Below are 20,638 nucleotides of genomic sequence, written 5' to 3'. Positions count from 1 at the left end.
TTGCGAGCATTTTTCTGAGTATGTTCAGTCGCGAATCTCCTTTGAAAATGCATTAACATCTGGGTACTTTGTCAATATTTTGCCCGGTTAGGAGACATCATGTCTCTGTGCATGAAGGGACATTTTCGTTTAGTGTGCAGCATTGGGACTGCGCTCTCTAGTTCTTATATACAGCTCCATGACTATAGTATACTATGTTACGTCATATCTGTACCGCATGTGTTGCTAACGTGCTAACGCACCGTGTAGAGACACAAGTTAGTGGTGCGTGACACATGACAGTGGTGTGCCGCAGGATTTTGTAAATATAAAAAGGGTGCCGCGACTCAAAAAAGGTTGAAAATCACTGGATTACACTGTCGGCTTCTGATAAACCAGTTTCACTTTAAGCGCCGCAGGGGCTGCTGGGTAAATTCAAGGATCACAAGCACAAAGAACGCACGAAAAATGAATAAACAAAAAAATAAAACCCCAAACACTGTCATCATCTTTCAAAAGCAGTAAAACAGAGTTTTAGAAGTCACAATTTATCTCAGTATTAGATACACCGTCATTTACGAACTAAAAGCTGCCGCTTTTTCTCACACGCTTTCAACCCTGCGGCTTAAACAGCCAAAATATATCCATTAATGCATTGATTGGCAGAGTAAAAGACACGTAGTAAATATAAATTCTTACCTGTTAGTTTCAGTGGGATTCATCGGAATAAATAATCCACATAAAGAGTCCTTTTTTTAATGGAAAACAGTGTCTAAACGTGAAGAAAAGTCCCATCCACTCTGCAGAAAGTTGCGCCATGAGAGCTCCTCTCCCCCACCGAGTCTTGGCGATTAAATTACAGCCACAAAGAAATAAAAAAAAAAAAAAAATGTTAAAATGAGTCTGTTTTGTTTTTGTGCCGAGTGGACAAATCACTGTAGCATCCAAAGTGAACCTGAACTACACTACCCACAATGCTCCCTGCGCCAACCGGCCAATCACGTTTTGCACTTAATGGTGACATCATCAGCAAGCGACAGGCAGCCAGTCTGCTCCGTGGCTAGAAACACACCATAAACGGGCTACAGTGTTCGATTTTAGGGTTTACAAATGTTTTTGATCGTTAAACTTTACCAGCAAAGAAAATGTTATCGGACTGAAAGTTATCGGAACTAAATTCATCGGAAGATAATTTGTCCGATGATGGTTTTAACATTTATCTGAAACAGCATCTGAAAAAACACACGGATTGAAAGCTTACCAGCTCGACCTTGACCATCTGTTAGCAAGTTCCTGCTCTGCTCTGGTGTTCTGTCGGGACACTGGCCATCAGCTCGGAGGTGAGCTGAGATGAGCCACTGCTCAGCTCTTCTTCAGAGCTCTGAAGTGAGCAGAGGAGGTCAAGGGTTTTTTGTTTTGTTTTTGGAGGTGAACCAACACATTACAGTAACTTGTGTGTGTGTGTGTTTTTCCTGTTTTAACAACCAACCAGTGATGAGGAGCCTCAATTTCCCACAATGCCTTTGGTCATCTATGAGTTTTAAAAGGGACCTCCTTTTAATTTTTGTGGGTAATAGTTTCTTTCTAAATGGTAACTCAAACTAATAGCTTAATAGCTGCAGTTATTTTCAGTTATTCATTTTTTTCTATGAATAATTATCACGCTAAACAAATGTGCTAAAAATAATCCGCCATTAGAGCTGCTACAGGTGTGACATCAGTGTATGGGCATGTGTTTACAGCGCAATGTTTTTGCAAGGCAAGGTTTGTTTGAACCTACTTGGACGTTTAGTGAGAGTGACAGTGATTTTGAGGACACAGGGAGCAGTGATGAACAATCATGCAGGACTGAAAATCTGCGTTGGTGTGTCTGTGGTCTCTGTGGATTGACACCGTCCATGTCGAGGTCGCTCTGCTGCCAAGAAAACCACGTTGAGACTGAAAATGAACCATGAACCTGGGACTCACTGCATCTCCAACATGGTCTCGATCAAAAGAGCCTTGACCCACTTATTTTGGAAATAATGGCATCCCTCAAAGAAGCTATCGGCCCGATTTCAAACGGGTTATGTATCTCACAGATTTTAGTATGTAAGTGTGGATATGGTCATTTTACAGATAATTCACCAACCTTTTGTATCAGTGTGACATTTTATGTCCAAAATATAGGACCAAAATTTCCACGGTAATGGAATATTTTAAAGAGGTGGGCAATTCTACGGAAACAGAATTATAATCTGAGCTAATCTGTTGTGGTTAGATGCCATATGTCCAGATTTTGCTGCTGTTGTAATTCCGTTGCCATAGAATTGCCCAGGTGTGACGTGGAATAATAATAATTGTATGACATTGTTTAATTGTATATTATTTGTCAATGTCTTGTCAGTAATTCACTTCAATCCCCCAAATTTTATTTCTATGATCACATGCTGCAGAGACCTGATGAACACGAAACGTATTTTTCCCCCACATTAATTTGGTATCAATGCACCTCAAGATTCAGTAAGGTTAAAAGCCTCACTTGGGGATAATTTCTCTCTTAGGAGCAATTAGACATCAGTTGAGTTTGATTGAATATTATAAACATGTACTTATATAATAATAACAAATATTGTATAATCACTTCATGATATAATAATATTAGCAATGATTGTCAAAGAATCCATATCTGAAATTTCTCTCTGACACCCATTGATGCATTGTCCAAAAAATGTTTTCTTACTTATTCAAAAAGAAAAAATAATATAGCATCTTCAACTGCACCACAGACTAAAACAGTTAAATGTGGTCTATTAAACATTAGGTCTCTCTCTTCTAAGTCCCTGTTGGTAAATGATATAATAATTGATCAACATATTGATTTATTCTGCCTAACAGAAACCTGGTTACAGCAGGATGATTGTTAGTTTAAATGAGTCAACACCCAACAACAGTTGGTGATTGGATTTGGAGGGCTCTCTGTTGGGACTGTTTACACAGAGACTGCTATCTGCTGCTTTGGACTTGAACTAACAGTCTTTTTCAAGACTTTTTTACTTTTTAATTTTTTTTTAACTTTTTGCTGTGCTCCAACGCCTAAGGAAGACCTCTAACGGTCGAAACATCGCGACGGAGCACTTTTATCAGCTAACTTTCATAAGCGTTGGCAGGCTAACTAGCTTGCTAACGCTTTCGTTTTTATTTATTTTTTTTATTATTTTTATTTTAGCACCGTTGTCGTGCGTTGCCTGTGCTGCTTCATGGCCTGTTTGGTGCCTTGATTGGGGCACTCCTTCTGCTGAATCACCTCTGGATTATTTGCACATTATTCACTTTGTGTGTTTTTGGGAATCCGCTAGCTTAGCGTAGCTACTAGCTCTTAGCCGGTTTAGCATGGCGGCTTCTCCTGTCTCTCCCGCACTTTTCTGCTCTGGGTGTGAAATGTTTAGTTATTCCTCGGCCTCCTTTAGCAGTAACGGTACTTGTAATAAGTGCAGCTTATTCGTAGCTTTGGAGGCCAGGCTGGGCGAAGTGGAGGCTCGGCTCCGCACCGTGGAAAATTCTACAGCTAGCCAGGCCCCTGTAGTCGGTGCGGACCAAGGTAGCTTAGCCGCCGTTAGTTCCCCCCTGGCAGATCCCGTGCAGTCGGGAAAGCAGGCTGACTGGGTGACTGTGAGGAGGAAGCCCTAAACAGAAGCCCCGTGTACACCGTCAACCCGTTCACATCTCTAACCGTTTTTCCCCACTCGACGACACACCCGCCAAGGATCAAACTCTGGTTATTGGCGACTCTGTTTTGAGAAATGTGAAGTTAGCGACACCAGCAACCATTGTCAATTGTCTTCCGGGGGCCAGAGTAGGCGACATCGAAGGACATTTGAAATTGCTGGCTAAGGCTAAGCGTAAATTTGGTAAGATTGTAATTCACGTCGGCAGTAATGACACTCGGTTACGCCAATCGGAGGTCACTAAAATTAACATTAAATCGGTGTGCAACTTTGCAAAAACAATGTCGGACTCTGTTGTTTTCTCTGGGCCCCTCCCCAATCAGACCGGGAGTGACATGTTTAGCCGCATGTTCTCCTTGAATTGCTGGCTGTCTGAGTGGTGTCCAAAAAATGAGGTGGGCTTCATTGATAATTGGCAAAGCTTCTGGGGAAAACCTGGTCTTGTTAGGAGAGACGGCATCCATCCCACTTTAGAGGGAGCAGCTCTCATTTCTAGAAATCTGGCCAATTTTTTTGGATCCTCCAAACTGTGATTGTCTAGCGTTGGGACCAGGAGGCAGAGCTGTGGTCTTATACACCTCTCTGCAGCTTCTCTCCCCCTGCCATCCCCTTATTACCCCATCCCCGTAGAGACGGTGCCTGCTCCCAGACCACCAATAACTAGCAAAAATCTATTTAAGCATAAAAATTCAAAAAGAAAAAATAATATAGCACCTTCAACTGCACCACAGACTAAAACAGTTAAATGTGGTCTATTAAACATTAGGTCTCTTTCTTCTAAGTCCCTGTTGGTAAATTATATAATAATTGATCAACGTATTGATTTATTCTGCCTAACAGAAACTTGGTTACAGCAGGATGAACATGTTAGTTTAAATGAGTCAACACCCCCGAGTCACACTAACTGTCAGAATGCTCGTAGCACGGGCCGGGGTGGAGGATTAGCAGCAATCTTCCATTCCAGCTTATTAATTAATCAAAAACCTAGACAGAGCTTTAATTCATTTGAAAGCTTGTCTCTTAGTCTTGTCCATCCAAATTGGAAGTCCCAAAAACCAGTTTTATTTGTTATTATCTATCGTCCACCTGGTCGTTACTGTGAGTTTCTCTGTGAATTTTCAGACCTTTTATCTGACTTAGTGCTTAGCTCAGATAAGATAATTATAGTGGGCGATTTTAACATCCACACAGATGCTGAGAATGACAGCCTCAACACTGCATTTAATCTATTATTAGACTCTATTGGCTTTGCTCAAAAAGTAAATGAGTCCACCCACCACTTTAATCATATTTTAGATCTTGTTCTGACTTATGGTATGGAAATAGAAGACTTAACAGTATTCCCTGAAAACTCCCTTCTGTCTGATCATTTTTTAATAACATTTACATTTACCCTGATGGACTACCCTGCAGTGGGGAATAAGTTTCATTACACTAGAAGTCTTTCAGAAAGCGCTGTAACTAGGTTTAAGGATATGATTCCTTCTTTATGTTCTCTAATGTCATATACCAACACAGAGCAGAGTAGCTATCTAAACTCTAAGGGAGCTAGAGTATCTCGTCAATAGTTTTACATCCTCATTGAAGACAACTTTGGATGCTGTAGCTCCTCTGAAAAAGAGAGCTTTAAATCAGAAGTGTCTGACTCCGTGGTATAACTCACAAACTCGTAGCTTAAAGCAGATAACCCGTAAGTTGGAGAGGAAATGGCGTCTCACTAATTTAGAAGATCTTCACTTAGCCTGGAAAAAGAGTTTGTTGCTCTATAAGAAAGCCCTCCGTGAAGCTCGGACATCTTTCTACTCATCACTAATTGAAGAAAATAAGAACAACCCCAGGTTTCTTTTCAGCACTGTAGCCAGGCTGACAAAGAGTCAGAGCTCTATTGAGCCAAGTATTCCTTTAACTTTAACTAGTAATGACTTCATGACTTTCTTTGCTAATAAAATTTTAACTATTAGAGAAAAAATTACTCATAACCATCCCAAAGACATATCGTTATCTTTGGCTGCTTTCAGTGATGCCGGTATTTGGTTAGACTCTTTCTCTCCAATTGTTCTGAGTTATTTTCATTAGTTACTTCCTCCAAACCATCAACATGTCTATTAGACCCCATTCCTGCCAGGTTGCTCAAGGAAGTCCTACCATTATTTAATGCTTCAATCTTAAATATGATCAATCTATCTTTGTTAGTTGGTTATGTACCACAGGCTTTTAAGGTGGCAGTAATTAAACCATTACTTAAAAAGCCATCACTTGACCCAGCTATCTTAGCTAATTATAGGCCAATCTCCAACCTTCCTTTTCTCTCAAAGATTCTTGAGAGGGTAGTTGTAAAACAGCTAACTGATCACCTGCAGAGGAATGGTCTATTTGAAGAGTTTCAGTCAGGTTTTAGAATGCATCATAGTACAGAAACAGCATTAGTGAAGGTTACAAATGATCTTCTTATGGCTTCGGACAGTGGACTTATCTCTGTGCTTGTTCTGTTGGACCTCAGTGCTGCTTTTGATACTGTTGACCATAAATTTTATTACAGAGATTAGAGCATGTCATAGGTATTAAAGGCACTGCGCTGCGGTGGTTTGAATCATATTTGTCTAATAGATTACAGTTTGTTCATGTAAATGGGGAATCTTCTTCACAGACTAAAGTTAATTATGGAGTTCCACAAGGTTCTGTGCTAGGACCAATTTTATTCACTTTATACATGCTTCCCTTGGGCAGTATTATTAGACGGTATTGCTTAAATTTTCATTGTTACGCAGATGATACCCAGCTTTATCTATCCATGAAGCCAGAGGATACACACCAATTAGCTAAACTGCAGGATTGTCTTACAGACATAAAGACATGGATGACCTCTAATTTCCTGCTTTTAAACTCAGATAAAACTGAAGTTATTGTACTTGGCCCCACAAATCTTAGAAGCATGGTGTCTAACCAGATCGTTACTCTGGATGGCATTTCCCTGATCTCTAGTAATACTGTGAGAAATCTTGGAGTTATTTTTGATCAGGATATGTCATTCAAAGCGCATATTAAACAAATATGTAGGACTGCCTTTTTGCATTTACGCAATATCTCTAAAATCAGAAAGGTCTTGTCTCAGAGTGATGCTGAAAAACTAATTCATGCATTTATTTCCTCTAGGCTGGACTATTGTAATTCATTATTATCAGGTTGTCCTAAAAGTTCCCTAAAAAGCCTTCAGTTGGTTCAGAATGCTGCAGCTAGAGTACTGATGGGGACTAGCAGGAGAGAGCATATCTCACCCGTGTTGGCCTCTCTTCATTGGCTTCCTGTTAATTCTAGAATAGAATTTAAAATTCTTCTTCTTACTTATAAGGTTTTGAATAATCAGGTCCCATCTTATCTTAGGGACCTCGTAGTACCATATTACCCCATTAGAGCGCTTCGCTCCCAGACTGCGGGCTTACTTGTAGTTCCTAGGGTTTGTAAGAGTAGAATGGGAGGCAGAGCCTTCAGCTTTCAGGCTCCTCTCCTGTGGAACCAGCTCCCAATTCAGATCAGGGAGACAGATACCCTCTCTACTTTTAAGATTAGGCTTAAAACTTTCCTTTTCGCTAAGGCTTATAGTTAGGGCTGGATCGGGTGACCCTGGACCATCCCTTGGTTATGTTGCTTTAGACGTAGACTGTGGGGGGGTTCCCATGATGCACTGTTTCTTTCTTTTTTTGCTCCGTGTGCATCACTCTGCATTTAATCATTAGTGATCGATCTCTGCCCCCCTCCACAGCATGTCTTTTTCCTGGTTCTTTCCCTCAGCCCCAACCAGTCTCAGCAGAAGACTGCCCCTCCCTGAGCCTGGTTCTGCTGGAGGTTTCTTCCTGTTAAAAGGGAGTTTTTCCTTCCCACTGTGGCCAAGTGCTTGCTCATAGGGGGTCGTTTTGACCGTTGGGGTTTTTCATGGTTATTGTATGGCCTTGCCTTGCAATATGGAGCGCCTTGGGGCAACTGTTTGTTGTGATTTGGCGCCATATAAGAAAAAAGTTGATTGATTGAACACCCCCGAGTCACACTAACTGCCAGAACGCTCGTAGCACGGGCCGAGGAGGAGGATTAGCAGCAATCTTCCATTCCAGCTTATTAATTAATCCAAAACCCAGACAGAGCTTTAATTCATTTGAAAGCTTGACTCTTAGTCTTGTCCATCCAAATTGGAAGTCCCAAAAACCAGTTTTATTTGTTATTATCTATTGTCCACCTGGTCGTTACTGTGAGTTTCTCTGTGAATTTTCAGACCTTTTGTCTGAGTTAGTGCTTAGATCAGATAAGATAATTATAGTGGGCGATTTTAACATCCACACAGATGCTGAGAATGACACCCTCAACACTGCATTTAATCTATTATTAGACTCAATTGGCTTTGCTCAAAATGTAAATGAGTCCACCCACCACTTTAATTATATCTTAGATCTTGTTCTGACTTATGGTATGTAAATTGAAGACTTAACAGTATTCCCTGAAAACTCCCTTCTGTCTGATCATTTCTTAATAACATTTACATTTACTCTGATGGACTACCCAGCAGTGGGGAATAAGTTTCATTACACTAGAAGTCTTTCAGAAAGCGCTGTAACTAGGTTTAAGGATATGATTCCTTCTTTATGTTCTCTAATGCCATATACCAACACAGTGCAGAGTAGCTACCTAAACTCTGTGAGTGAGATAGAGTATCTCGTCAATAGCTTTACATCCTCATTGAAGACAACTTTGGTTGCTGTAGCTCCTCTGAAAAAGAGAGCCTTAAATCAGAAGTGCCTGACTCCGTGGTATAACTCACAAACTCGCAGCTTAAAGCAGATAACCCGTAAGTTGGAGAGGAAATGGCGTCTCACTAATTTAGAAGATCTTCACTTAGCCTGGAAAAACAGTCTGTTGCTCTATAAAAAAAAGCCCTCCGTAAAGCTAGGACATCTTACTACTCATCACTAATTGAAGAAAATAAGAACAACCCCAGGTTTCTTTTCAGTACTGTAGCCAGGCTGACAAAGTGTCAGAGCTCTATTGAGCCAAGTATTCCTTTAACTTTAACTAGTAATGACTTCATGACTTTCTTTGCTAATAAAATTTTAACTATTAGAGAAAAAATTACTCATAACCATCCCAAAGACATATCGTTATCTTTGGCTGCTTTCAGTGATGCCGGTATTTGGTTAGACTCTTTCTCTCCAATTGTTCTGAGTTATTTTCATTAGTTACTTCCTCCAAACCATCAACATGTCTATTAGACCCCATTCCTACCAGGCTGCTCAAGGAAGCCCTACCATTAATTAATGCTTCGATCTTAAATATGATCAATCTATCTTTATTAGTTGGCTATGTACCACAGGCTTTTAAGGTGGCAGTAATTAAACCATTACTTAAAAAGCCATCACTTGACCCAGCTATCTTAGCTAATTATAGGCCAATCTCCAACCTTCCTTTTCTCTCAAAAATTCTTGAAAGGGTTGTTGTAAAACAGCTAACTGATCATCTGCAGAGGAATGGTCTATTTGAAGAGTTTCAGTCAGGTTTTAGAATTCATCATAGTACAGAAACAGCATTAGTGAAGGTTACAAATGATCTTCTTATGGCCTCAGACAGTGGACTCATCTCTGTGCTTGTTCTGTTAGACCTCAGTGCTGCTTTTGATACTGTTGACCATAAAATTTTATTACAGAGATTAGAGTATGCCATAGGTATTAAAGGCACTGCGCTGTGGTGGTTTGAATCATATTTATCTAATAGATTACAATTTGTTCATGTAAATGGGGAATCTTCTTGACAGACCAGGGGTGGGCAACGAGGGCCGAGACAGTGCAGGTTTTCCTTGCAACCAGTCACCTCAGCAGGTGGGTGCTGATGAGCTTCTCCTCTGAACATAAACACCTGCAGTGTTTCGGCCCTTCATGGCACATGATTGCCCACCTCTGTCACAGACTAAGGTTAATTATGGAGTTCCGCAAGGTTCTGTGCTAGGACCAGTTTTATTCACTTTATACATGTTTCCCTTAGGCAGTATTATTAGACAGCATTGCTTAAATTTTCATTGTTACGCAGATGATACCCAGCTTTATCTATCCATGAAGCCAGAGGACACACACCAATTAGCTAAACTGCAGGATTGTCTTACAGACATAAAGACATGGATGACCTCTAATTTCCTGCTTTTAAACTCAGATAAAACTGAAGTTATTGTACTTGGCCCCACAAATCTTAGAAACATGGTGTCTAACCAGATCCTTACTCTGGATGGCATTACCCTGACCTCTAGTAATACTGTGAGAAATCTTGGAGTCATTTTTGATCAGGATATGTCATTCAATGCGCATATTAAACAAATATGAAGGACTGCTTTTTTGCATTTGCACAATATCTCTAAAATTAGAAAGTTCTTGTCTCAGAGTGATGCTGAAAAACTAATTCATGCATTTATTTCCTCTAGGCTGGACTATTGTAATTCATTATTATCAGGTTGTCCTAAAAGTTCCCTGAAAAGCCTTCAATTAATTCAAAATGCTGCAGCTAGAGTACTGACAGGGACTAGAAGGAGAGAGCATATCTCACCCATACTGGCCTCTCTTCATTGGCTTCCTGTTAATTCGAGAATAGAATTTAAAATTCTTCTTCTTACTTATAAGGTTTTGAATAATCAGGTCCCATCTTATCTTAGGGACCTCGTAGTACCATATCACCCCAATAGAGCGCTTCGCTCTCAGACTGCAGGCTTACTTGTAGTTCCTAGGGTTTGTAAGAGTAGAATGGGAGGCAGAGCCTTCAGCTTTCAGGCTCCTCTCCTGTGGAACCAGCTCCCAATTCGGATCAGGGAGACAGACACCCTCTCTACTTTTAAGATTAGGCTTAAAACTTTCCTTTTTGCTAAAGCTTATAGTTAGGGCTGGATCAGGTGACCCTGAACCATCCCTTAGTTATGCTGCTATAGACTTAGACTGCTGGGGGGTTCCCATGATGCACTGAGTGTTTCTTTCTCTTTTTGCTCTGTATGCACCACTCTGCATTTAATCATTAGTGATTGATCTCTGCTCCCCTCCACAGCATGTCTTTTTCCTGGTTCTCTCCCTCAGCCCCAACCAGTCCCAGCAGAAGACTGACCCTCCCTGAGCCTGGTTCTGCTGGAGGTTTCTTCCTGTTAATAGGGAGTTTTTCCTTCCCACTGTCGCCAAGTGCTTGCTCATAGGGGGTCGTTTTGACCGTTGGGGTTTTTCTGTGATTATTGTATGGCCTTGCCTTACAATATAAAGCGCCTTGGGGCAACTGTTGTTGTGATTTGGCGCTATATAAATAAAATTGATTTGATTTGACTTATTGAGTTTTAATAGGGTGGTGGCCAAGTGGTTAAATTGCTTGGTTTCAGTTCAGAAGGTTCCGGGTTCAAATCCCACCCCTGCCACATTTTCTCCATGTAATGTGGAGTTGTGTCAGGAAGGGCATCCGGCGTAAAACTTGTGCCAATTCAACATGCAGATCCACCTTGGATTTGTGTGGCGACCCCGAGTGCAAACAAGGGAGCAGCCGAAGGGACTTACTACAGATTGTACAGATACACAGTGTACTGCAGTTTTAACTGGTGGGTCTGTGTCAAACGTGGGAGGAAATGCAGAAAGGTGATTCCAGCCTGTGCACTTACAGTGATAAGAAACGGGTTCCAGTGGTGTTTCTGAAGGCTTCTACGCTGCACTGAGCAGGGACCTGGTCTAGCTTCTCCACCAGCATCAACACATGACTTCACTTTTATAAAGTGACACTTGACAAATGAAAAGTTTTGGATGTGGTTGCTTGATATAAATACAACCCCTGGCAAAAATTATGGAATCACCAGCCTCGGAGGATGTTCATTCAGTTGTTTAATTTTGTAGAAAAAAAAGCAGATCACAGACATGACACAAAACTAAAGTCATTTCAAATGGCAACTTTCTGGCTTTAAGAAACACTATAAGAAATCAAGAAAAAAAGATTGTGGCAGTCAGTAACGGTTACTTTTTTAGACCAAGCAGAGGAAAAAAATATGGAATCACTCAATTCTGAGGAAAAAATTATGGAATCACCCTGTAAATTAAAAAAAAAAAAAATCTGAAAACAACATACAGTGTAACAATAACGTCCCTCAAGTGAACCAAATGAGCTTTTCCCCCCCCCCCCCCGAGTTTATAGCACAATGGAAAATGTCAGCAGCGTCCAATCTATGTTCAGCACTTTCTACATAGTTGATTTGACAACTATTTTTAGGTGAGTGTTTTAATTAGATTAGTCATTTCTCATCATACTTTATTTATATATATTATTAATCGCAGTGGCTTGTGTACTTGGTTTCAGTGCTGAAGGTTCATCTCGTGTACAACTTGTGCCAAATCAACAAGCGGATCAACCTCTGATTAGCTGTGATGATCTCGAGTACAAACAAGGGAGCAGCTGAAGGGACTTAGTTTACCTTTTGTCTCAATGGCAAGTGTTTCAACTCTGATTGGAATTATACAGAAATATCAATAATCAATACATTCATAAAACTCAGACTGAGGAACATATTGTTACCATGGACACGTCTGCTGAAGGTGGCTTCCATCAGCTCCCGTGTCAGCAGTCTGTGGGATCTTTGACTTAAGGTCTTGGCTCACTTTGCTCCACTGAAATATGAATCTTTTATCACCTTCAAAACAGAAGAAATATTGTTAAAAATAAAAACAGCTAAAGTGTAAAAACCACAAGCAATTCCATCTGGTTTTATTGATAAGTGACACACACATCAATCAGCATGTTTTCAATTTTCCTGTGTGTGTGTGTGTGTGTGTGTGTGTGTGTGTGTGTGTGTGTGTGTGTGTGTGTGTGTGTGTGTTATCCTGTCACTGATTGTTATGAACAGGATGTCAACCACAAATAACACGGTGAACATAAGATTCTACACACTAATTCTATTTTAATATATATATATATATATATATATATATATATATATATACACACACACAAAAGTCACTATCAGTTTTTACTAGCAGGTAATGCACATAATAATTACACCCAAATGAATTATACTGTTGATCACAAATTTATATCTTGCACAACACAGGCCATGCACGCTGCCATAGCATCACAACACACACTCACACGCCAGAGGAAAAAAAAATGTTGTCGTTAGTATCACGACTGTGACTGTGCGCCGGTTAACCATTTAGAATTAATATCTTCTCAGCTAAACTGATCAATAAATAAATATTCTGCTTTAGAAGTTCACCTCCTGTACAGTTGTCCTCTCGTTTGTCTCAGTGCTCATTGTGACGACAGTCGGCTCTGTTTTTCTGTTTCCCTGACTGGGGCTCACCTCACATTTATACGAGGTCTGTTAGAAAAGTATCGGACCTTTTTATTTTTTTCAAAAACCATATGGATTTGAATCGTGTGTGATTGCATCAGCCAAGCTTGAATCTTCGTGTGCATGTGAGTTTTTTCACGCCTGTCGGTTGCGTCATTCGCCTGTGAGCAGGCTTTGTGTGAGCACTGGTCCACCCCTCTCATCTATTTTTTATTGCGAATAAATGTCTGAACAATTTGGAGCTTTGCTACATCAATTTTTTTCCAGAAACTGTGACAGACCTCCAGGTGGACACTGTTCGGAAAATTAATATGGCTTTCAGAGACGATTTTATGGGGATTATACAGATTAAGGAGTGTTACTGCCGCTTTAAGGACGGCCCACAACTGCTGAGAGCGCGGCGCGCTCCCAACGCCGATCGACATGCTCAGACCCCGCTGAAACAACCAGATAATTTCCAAGGTGAAGGCTTTGTTGATCCGGGACCTCGTCTGACTTTCACAAAAAGGCAGAAGTCGTGGACATCAGCACTTTTTCGGCACATTCCACTGTTACAGGAGTTTTTTTCATGGAAAGAAAAGCGGAGGGACGCGCCACGGAGCCGTTCATTACGCGGCACAAAACCACCTCCGTGTTGGTCTCACAGGACGGCTTTCAGGTGGATTTCAGACGGCTGTCGGTTGCTTTTCAGTCATGTGATTATCCGATTGTGATTGTGCATGAGCTGGACATGCCCCAACATGTTCCGGAAGGCTTCATCACGGCGTTGCTTTGCGCCATGCAGCTCCACCGCGACGCGCGGAATTCCGCTCCTCTTTCCATGACAAAAACTCCTGTAACAGTGAAATGTGCCGTTCATTTCTAAACTGGATGCTGTCTTGATCCGGTATGTCATCTGACTAGCACAGGAATTGTGAAAAGACGTGGACATCAGCATTTCTACAGCACATTAAGACAGACGTGCGGAGGAGTCGCATGGCGCAAAGCAACGCCGTGATGAAGCCTTCCGGGACATGTTGGGGCATGTCCAGCTCATGCACAATCACAATTGGATAATCACACGACTGAAAAGCAACTGGAATCCATCTGAAATCCACCTGAAAGCTGTCCTGTGTGACCAACACAGAGGTGGTTTTGTGCCGCGTAATGAATGACTCCGTGGCGCGTCCCTCAGCTTTTCTTTCCATGAACAAAACTCCTGTAACAGTGCCAAAAAAGTGCTGATGTCCACGACTTATGCCTTTTTGTGAAAGTCAGACGAGGTCCCGGATCAACAAAGCCTTCACGTTGGAAATCAATCAATCAATCAATCAATTTTTTTATATAGCGCCAAATCACAACAAACAGTTGCCCCAAGGCGCTTTATATTGTAAGGCAAGGCCATGCAATAATTATGTAAAACCCCAACGGTCAAAACGACCCCCTGTGAGCAAGCACTTGGCTACAGTGGGAAGGACAAACTCCCGTTTAACAGGAAGAAACCTCCAGCAGAACCAGGCTCAGGGAGGGGCAGTCTTCTGCTGGGACTGGTTGGGGCTGAGGGAGAGAACCAGGAAAAAGACATGCTGTGGAGGGGAGCAGAGATCGATCACTAATGATTAAATGCAGAGTGGTGCATACAGAGCAAAAAGAGAAAGAAACCGTGCATCATGGGAACCCCCCAGCAGTCTACGTCTATAGCAGCATAACTAAGGGATGGTTCAGGGTCACCTGATCCAGCCCTAACTATAAGCTTTAGCAAAAAGGAAAGTTTTAAGCCTAATCTTAAAAGTAGAGAGGGTGTCTGTCTCCCTGATCTGAATTGGGAGCTGGTTCCATAGGAGAGGAGCCTGAAAGCTGAAGGCTCTGCCTCCCATTCTACTCTTACAAACCCTAGGAACTACAAGTAAGCCTGCAGTCTGAGAGCGAAGCGCTCTATTGGGGTGATATGGTACTACGAGGTCCCTAAGATAAGATGGGACCTGATTATTCAAAACCTTATAAGTAAGAAGAAGAATTTTAAATTCTATTCTAGAATTAACAGGAAGCCAATGAAGAGAGGCCAATATGGGTGAGATATGCTCTCTCCTTCTAGTCCCCGTCAGTACTCTAGCTGCAGCATTTTGAATTAACTGAAGGCTTTTTAGGGAACTTTTAGGACAACCTGATAATAATGAATTACAATAGTCCAGCCTAGAGGAAATAAATGCATGAATTAGTTTTTCAGCATCACTCTGAGACAAGACCTTTCTGATTTTAGAGATATTGCGTAAATGCAAAAAAGCAGTCCTACATATTTGTTTAATATGCGCTTTGAATGACATATCCTGATCAAAAATGACTCCAAGATTTCTCACAGTATTACTAGAGGTCAGGGTAATGCCATCCAGAGTAAGGATCTGGTTAGACACCATGTTTCTAAGATTTGTGGGGCCAAGTACAATAACTTCAGTTTTATCTGAGTTTAAAAGCAGGAAATTAGAGGTCATCCATGTCTTTATGTCTGTAAGACAATCCTGCAATTTAGCTAATTGGTGTGTGTCCTCTGGCTTCATGGATAGATAAAGCTGGGTATCATCTGCGTAACAATGAAAATTTAAGCAATACCGTCTAATAATACTGCTTAAGGGAAGCATGTATAAAGTGAATAAAATTGGTCCTAGCACAGAACCTTGTGGAACTCCATAATTAACTTTAGTCTGTGAAGAAGATTCCCCATTTACATGAACAAATTGTAATCTATTAGACAAATATGATTCAAACCACCGCAGCGCAGTGCCTTTAATACCTATGGCATGCTCTAATCTCTGTAATAAAATTTTATGGTCAACAGTATCAAAAGCAGCACTGAGGTCTAACAGAACAAGCACAGAGATGAGTCCACTGTCCGAGGCCATAAGAAGATCATTTGTAACCTTCACTAATGCTGTTTCTGTACTATGATGAATTCTAAAACCTGACTGAAACTCTTCAAATAGACCATTCCTCTGCAGATGATCAGTTAGCTGTTTTACAACTACCCTTTCAAGAATTTTTGAGAGAAAAGGAAGGTTGGAGATTGGCCTATAATTAGCTAAGATAGCTGGGTCAAGTGATGGCTTTTTAAGTAATGGTTTAATTACTGCCACCTTAAAAGCCTGTGGTACATAGCCAACTAACAAAGATAGATTGATCATATTTAAGATCGAAGCATTAAATAATGGTAGGGCTTCCTTGAGCAGCCTGGTAGGAATGGGGTCTAATAAACATGTTGATGGTTTGGATGAAGTAACTAATGAAAATAACTCAGACAGAACAATCGGAGAGAAAGAGTCTAACCAAATGATCTGGTTGTTCCAGCGGGTGTCTGTCTCTTAATCTGTATCTAATCTGTATCTGTAATCTGTATAATCCCCATAAAATCGTCCCTGAAAGCCATATTAATTTTCTGAACGGTGTCCACCTGGAGGTCTCTCACAGTTTCTGGAAAAAAATTGATGCAGCAAAGCTCCAAATCGTTCAGACATTTATTCGCAATAAAAAAACGACGAGAGGGGTGGACCAGTGCTCACACAAAGCCTGCTCACAGGCGAATGATGCAACCGACAGGCGTGAAAAAACTCACGCATGCGCACGAAGGTTCAAGCTTGGCTGTTGCAATCACACGTGATTCAAACCCATATGGTTTTTGAAAAAAATAAAAAGGTCAGATACTTTTCTAACAGACCTTGTATACTGACTGAAGTCAAATATCATCGGGATCACAGTGTCCTTCAAAAAGGTTTTTTGCTTAGAATGCATGAGCTCTGCTTGAAAATCTCTTTCACAGCAGTCCCACTCAGAATGGCTGCGACACACTTTGGAGAAGCTGGTAACAGGAGGGTCCTTCAGTTTCATCGCACAGCCCAAGCCATTCCTTATTTTCCAGCAGTAGTGCATGATAGCAAAAAACACCCGTTTTCCGTAAAACAGGAGAGATGACAGCGCGCAAGCTTGGTCTACATATAGCGACGTCATAAAACATCTGACCAGTCACGTGTTCTTTATCAGTGTTGTATAGTAACGAAGTAAAAATACTTCACTACTGTACTTAAGTACGTTTTGGGAGACTTTGTACTTTACTTGAGTTTTTTAAGTTCAGCTTACTTTCACTTTTACTTCACTACATTTCTGACCTTAACTGCATACTTCTACTCCGATGCATTTTCTATGCACCATGCCGTTACTCATTACAAAAAAAAAAACAAAACGCACAGACACACATATACACACACGAAAAAAGTCGTGTTTTCACCCAGAGACACCACTGATTACTAGTGACTGCAACGAAGTCAGGCCGATTTGTCATGAGGCATGTCCGGTAGGCTTTTTTGCAGTTGCACACTTGGGGGGTGTTTGTCAGAAAAATGATCATTTCTCTACATTGATTACAGACCTGCAGCGGGACTGTAATCAACTTTTCTGTAGCGCGGCTTTGCTTTGAACCTTGAATCAATCAAAGCAGTGATTCGCAGGTCGAAGCAGTGCTTCGATCTATGATTCGTGGATTTTATTTCGCTTTATCCTAATTTTTTCCCGCTAAAACCCTGAAGAGCATATGTCTGTGAGTAATATTTAATATTTTTATGTTAAACCGACCTGTTATGGTCTTCTGAAACAGTTGATAGATGTAATTTATAACTTAAAAACATGACCGTTAGCATGTCTATGGCATTTTCAATGTTAAAGGTAGCATTAAGCTGTTCGTATCAGTACGTTTGTGTTGATTTGTTTTCTGTATAATTAATGGCTCAGCATTCGTTGTCGTAAAAGAGTCAAATTGTAATTTTTTAAATTTATTTTTATTCATATATTATAGCAACAACAATAGTCTAAATAATAGACAATAATAGTCAATCATAATAGACTAATAATGTTACAATACAATTTTAGAGAAAGAGACAAAAATAACCTAATGAAACAAAACAACAGAAAAGGTAAAACCATGTAACGATGAAAATAAATAAATACATATAGAAATAAATAACTGTTTCCTGTGAACACCTAGTAAGTAGCCTACTCTCGTTTAGGTTTTGAAACCTTGTTTCTGAAGTGTTTTTGTGTGATGTGCACAATTTTCAGTATTTTGACTAATACTACCAGTCATTTACAAGCCTAGATAAACTTTTATTTAAAAAAAAAATCAGTCCGTTTTTGATTATTAACATTTACTTGTCCTTTTACTTTCAATACTTGAGTACATTTAGTTGTACATTACTTGTCATACTTAAGTACAATAAACACTAGATACTTTAAGACTTGAGTAGCATTTCAATCAGTTACTTGAACTTCTACCAAAGTTATTTTTCTTAATGGGTATCTGTACTTTTACTTAAGTGTGATTTTTCCGGTACTTTATACAACACTGTTCTTTATCAATTTTTATTTTATTGATTTCTTAAGCATCAAAAACAAACAAAAAAGGTGGGGATTGCATGTTTTTAGTATGTTCTATCAGATAAGATAATTAAGTTTAGGCAAATCCTCCTTTAATGCTCAGACAATCAGAATTAGTGCATTGCTTTAAAACTAAAAGCTATTTGTGATATTTTCACTTTGCAGAAATGACAGTTAACATTAATATAAATAAACTGTCCGGAATTAGTTTGGTTTTTTAAATCAAATCATAAGTTAAACCTGCTTTTCTGTTTATGCCTTTGGCCCACGTCATAGGCTGTGTATGCTGTGAATGTAAATGACTCTTCCTTACAGCAGTGGCAGGACGCACAAAGACAGAAGCTCTGACTCATTGTTTGTGTTGGGTTTGTGATCGCCTTTGATTCTACTCAAAAGCATTGGCGGCGCTTAAACTCAAAACTGGCTTGTCAGTAGCTGACAGTGTCCTGGAGTCAATACTAAAAGTTAGCAGTTATCAGTTAGCTGTAACTTCTGCTAATTTTTTTTCTATCAGTTTATTGTTTTATCGTTATGAAAGTTAACTTTTCAGTTAGCGGCTTAGCGGTTACCAAAGCTAACTTTTTGGTGAGCTGTGCCCACAACTGATGACATGTGAACTATGTTACCCTGTAACATGATAACTAAGCATGACACATGGTTCAACTATTCTCTTTTAAAACCTATTAACCAATAATTTGCATAGCTTTTTCCCAAAATTAGAGCAACTTTAACTTTTGACCCCTGTGTAATTCTTCAATTGACTCCTACCTAAAATTCAAGTGGCCAGTTGGTTTTTTCAAAAGAGCAATGTCTAAGGTATATTTGTGCCAAACCTCATGCTTGTATGACCATGTGAAGGATTGTTTCACTTATCTGCTTCACTCACAGGGATGAGGATCACCCACCGATCAGCGGTTTCCCGATGTTTGGGATTAATTTAGTCACCTGTCTATCATTTCAAATCCGGTGAGAAAAAAAACTGAGGTCTGATGTATTTCTGACAGTTCTCACGTTAGCCACCGGGCATCGCTGTTACTAAACAGCATGGTGTGCACAAGGCTTGCCAGTAATAGAAGATACTAAACAGCTTAGTTGCCCGTCCCGCAGTTTGTCTGTGTCTGTAAATGTAATTAAAGCCAGTTAAGGAAATGAAGTCTGGGTAGTTCATGAGAGGGCATGTGCACCCTCAGTCCTGGTCAGACCAAATAATAAAGCCATGAATAATGAGCCACTTCTGGATTTGTCAGAAATTTCAGTGATTATTTGAATAATGAGCCATATATATGATGTTCCTCTGAAGGAATTGCAGGAAACGGATGTTAAAAAAGGCTACAAGGGCTTCTTTCTCCGAGTGGAACCTGCTCTGTTACAGGTAGCCTGTCCTGTCCTCGTAGCCACCAGGTAATTGGATAATGGGACTCTAACAGGCTCGTTCTCACCACCAACATGCCTCTAACATCCTCGTTTGTCCTCGTAGTACCTCGTACACAAATAGCCCCATGCTATTTCTGCTCAATTTTGAACTTCATGAAATTAATGCACCCCCTCCCACACCCTGCCCCTCACAGGGTGTGGGAGGGGGTGGGCACCTTCAGGAAGGTTCTCATTCCTGATTTCTGTATGTCCCATGAACTGCTTTGGGTTCAGTCATGTGACATCATTGCACTGACATGCGGTGTTGCTTCCTTGACATTTCTGAGCTGTTACCTGATTTTAATCTTTTGTCTCTTAACTGGAAATGAACTATGTCCAGATTGATTTGTCAGTTTGGTGGCATCATAGGAACATTTTGGTCACAGACATTTGAGGGCGTCTCGTGGTTTGTTTTTACACTGATTATCAGGAGACACTGGGTAAGTGAAGTGATGAGTTCCTACTCACTGAAGTGTGTTTGTGTCTCCAGTCAACAAACAGATCAACGATAAGGAGCGGGTGGCAGCTGCCATGGAAAACCCAAACCTGCGAGAGATTGTGGAGCAGTGCGTTAAAGAACTGGATGACTGATTGTCCTCTGGAGGTCGTGTGGGCACGTTTCCACCACGACGTACCATGGAAAAGTCTCTGATTTTAGGCTGGGGGCTAGTTTTGTTGGACAGTGACAGATGAATGCCAACTTCCCTGCTGGACATCGTTACATAAAACACACTCAGCCTTCCCTGAAGAAATCTGAAGGACGCTGTTATTAAGGCCATTTTCATTTTCCCCTTTGTGTGTTCTGGTGCTCCTT

At 40.6% G+C, this 20,638-nt stretch overlaps 1 protein-coding gene across 1 annotated transcript in view; it reads left to right on the top strand.

Moving 5' to 3' along the window:
• Positions 1–20,421, top strand: part of ciao2a (cytosolic iron-sulfur assembly component 2A) — a 115,620-nt gene extending 95,199 nt beyond the window's left edge. Inside the window, exon 5 of the mRNA XM_034175692.1 lies at positions 20,315–20,421. Coding sequence (XP_034031583.1) covers positions 20,315–20,415 — 101 coding nt within the window. The 3' untranslated portion in view covers positions 20,416–20,421. The remainder of the gene's footprint in view (positions 1–20,314) is intronic.
• Positions 20,422–20,638: the final 217 nt, after the last annotated feature.

This window comes from Thalassophryne amazonica, chromosome 8, assembly GCF_902500255.1.
Source record: "Thalassophryne amazonica chromosome 8, fThaAma1.1, whole genome shotgun sequence".
Lineage (NCBI taxonomy): Eukaryota > Metazoa > Chordata > Actinopteri > Batrachoidiformes > Batrachoididae > Thalassophryne > Thalassophryne amazonica.
This window is presented reverse-complemented; position numbering and strand designations above follow the sequence as displayed.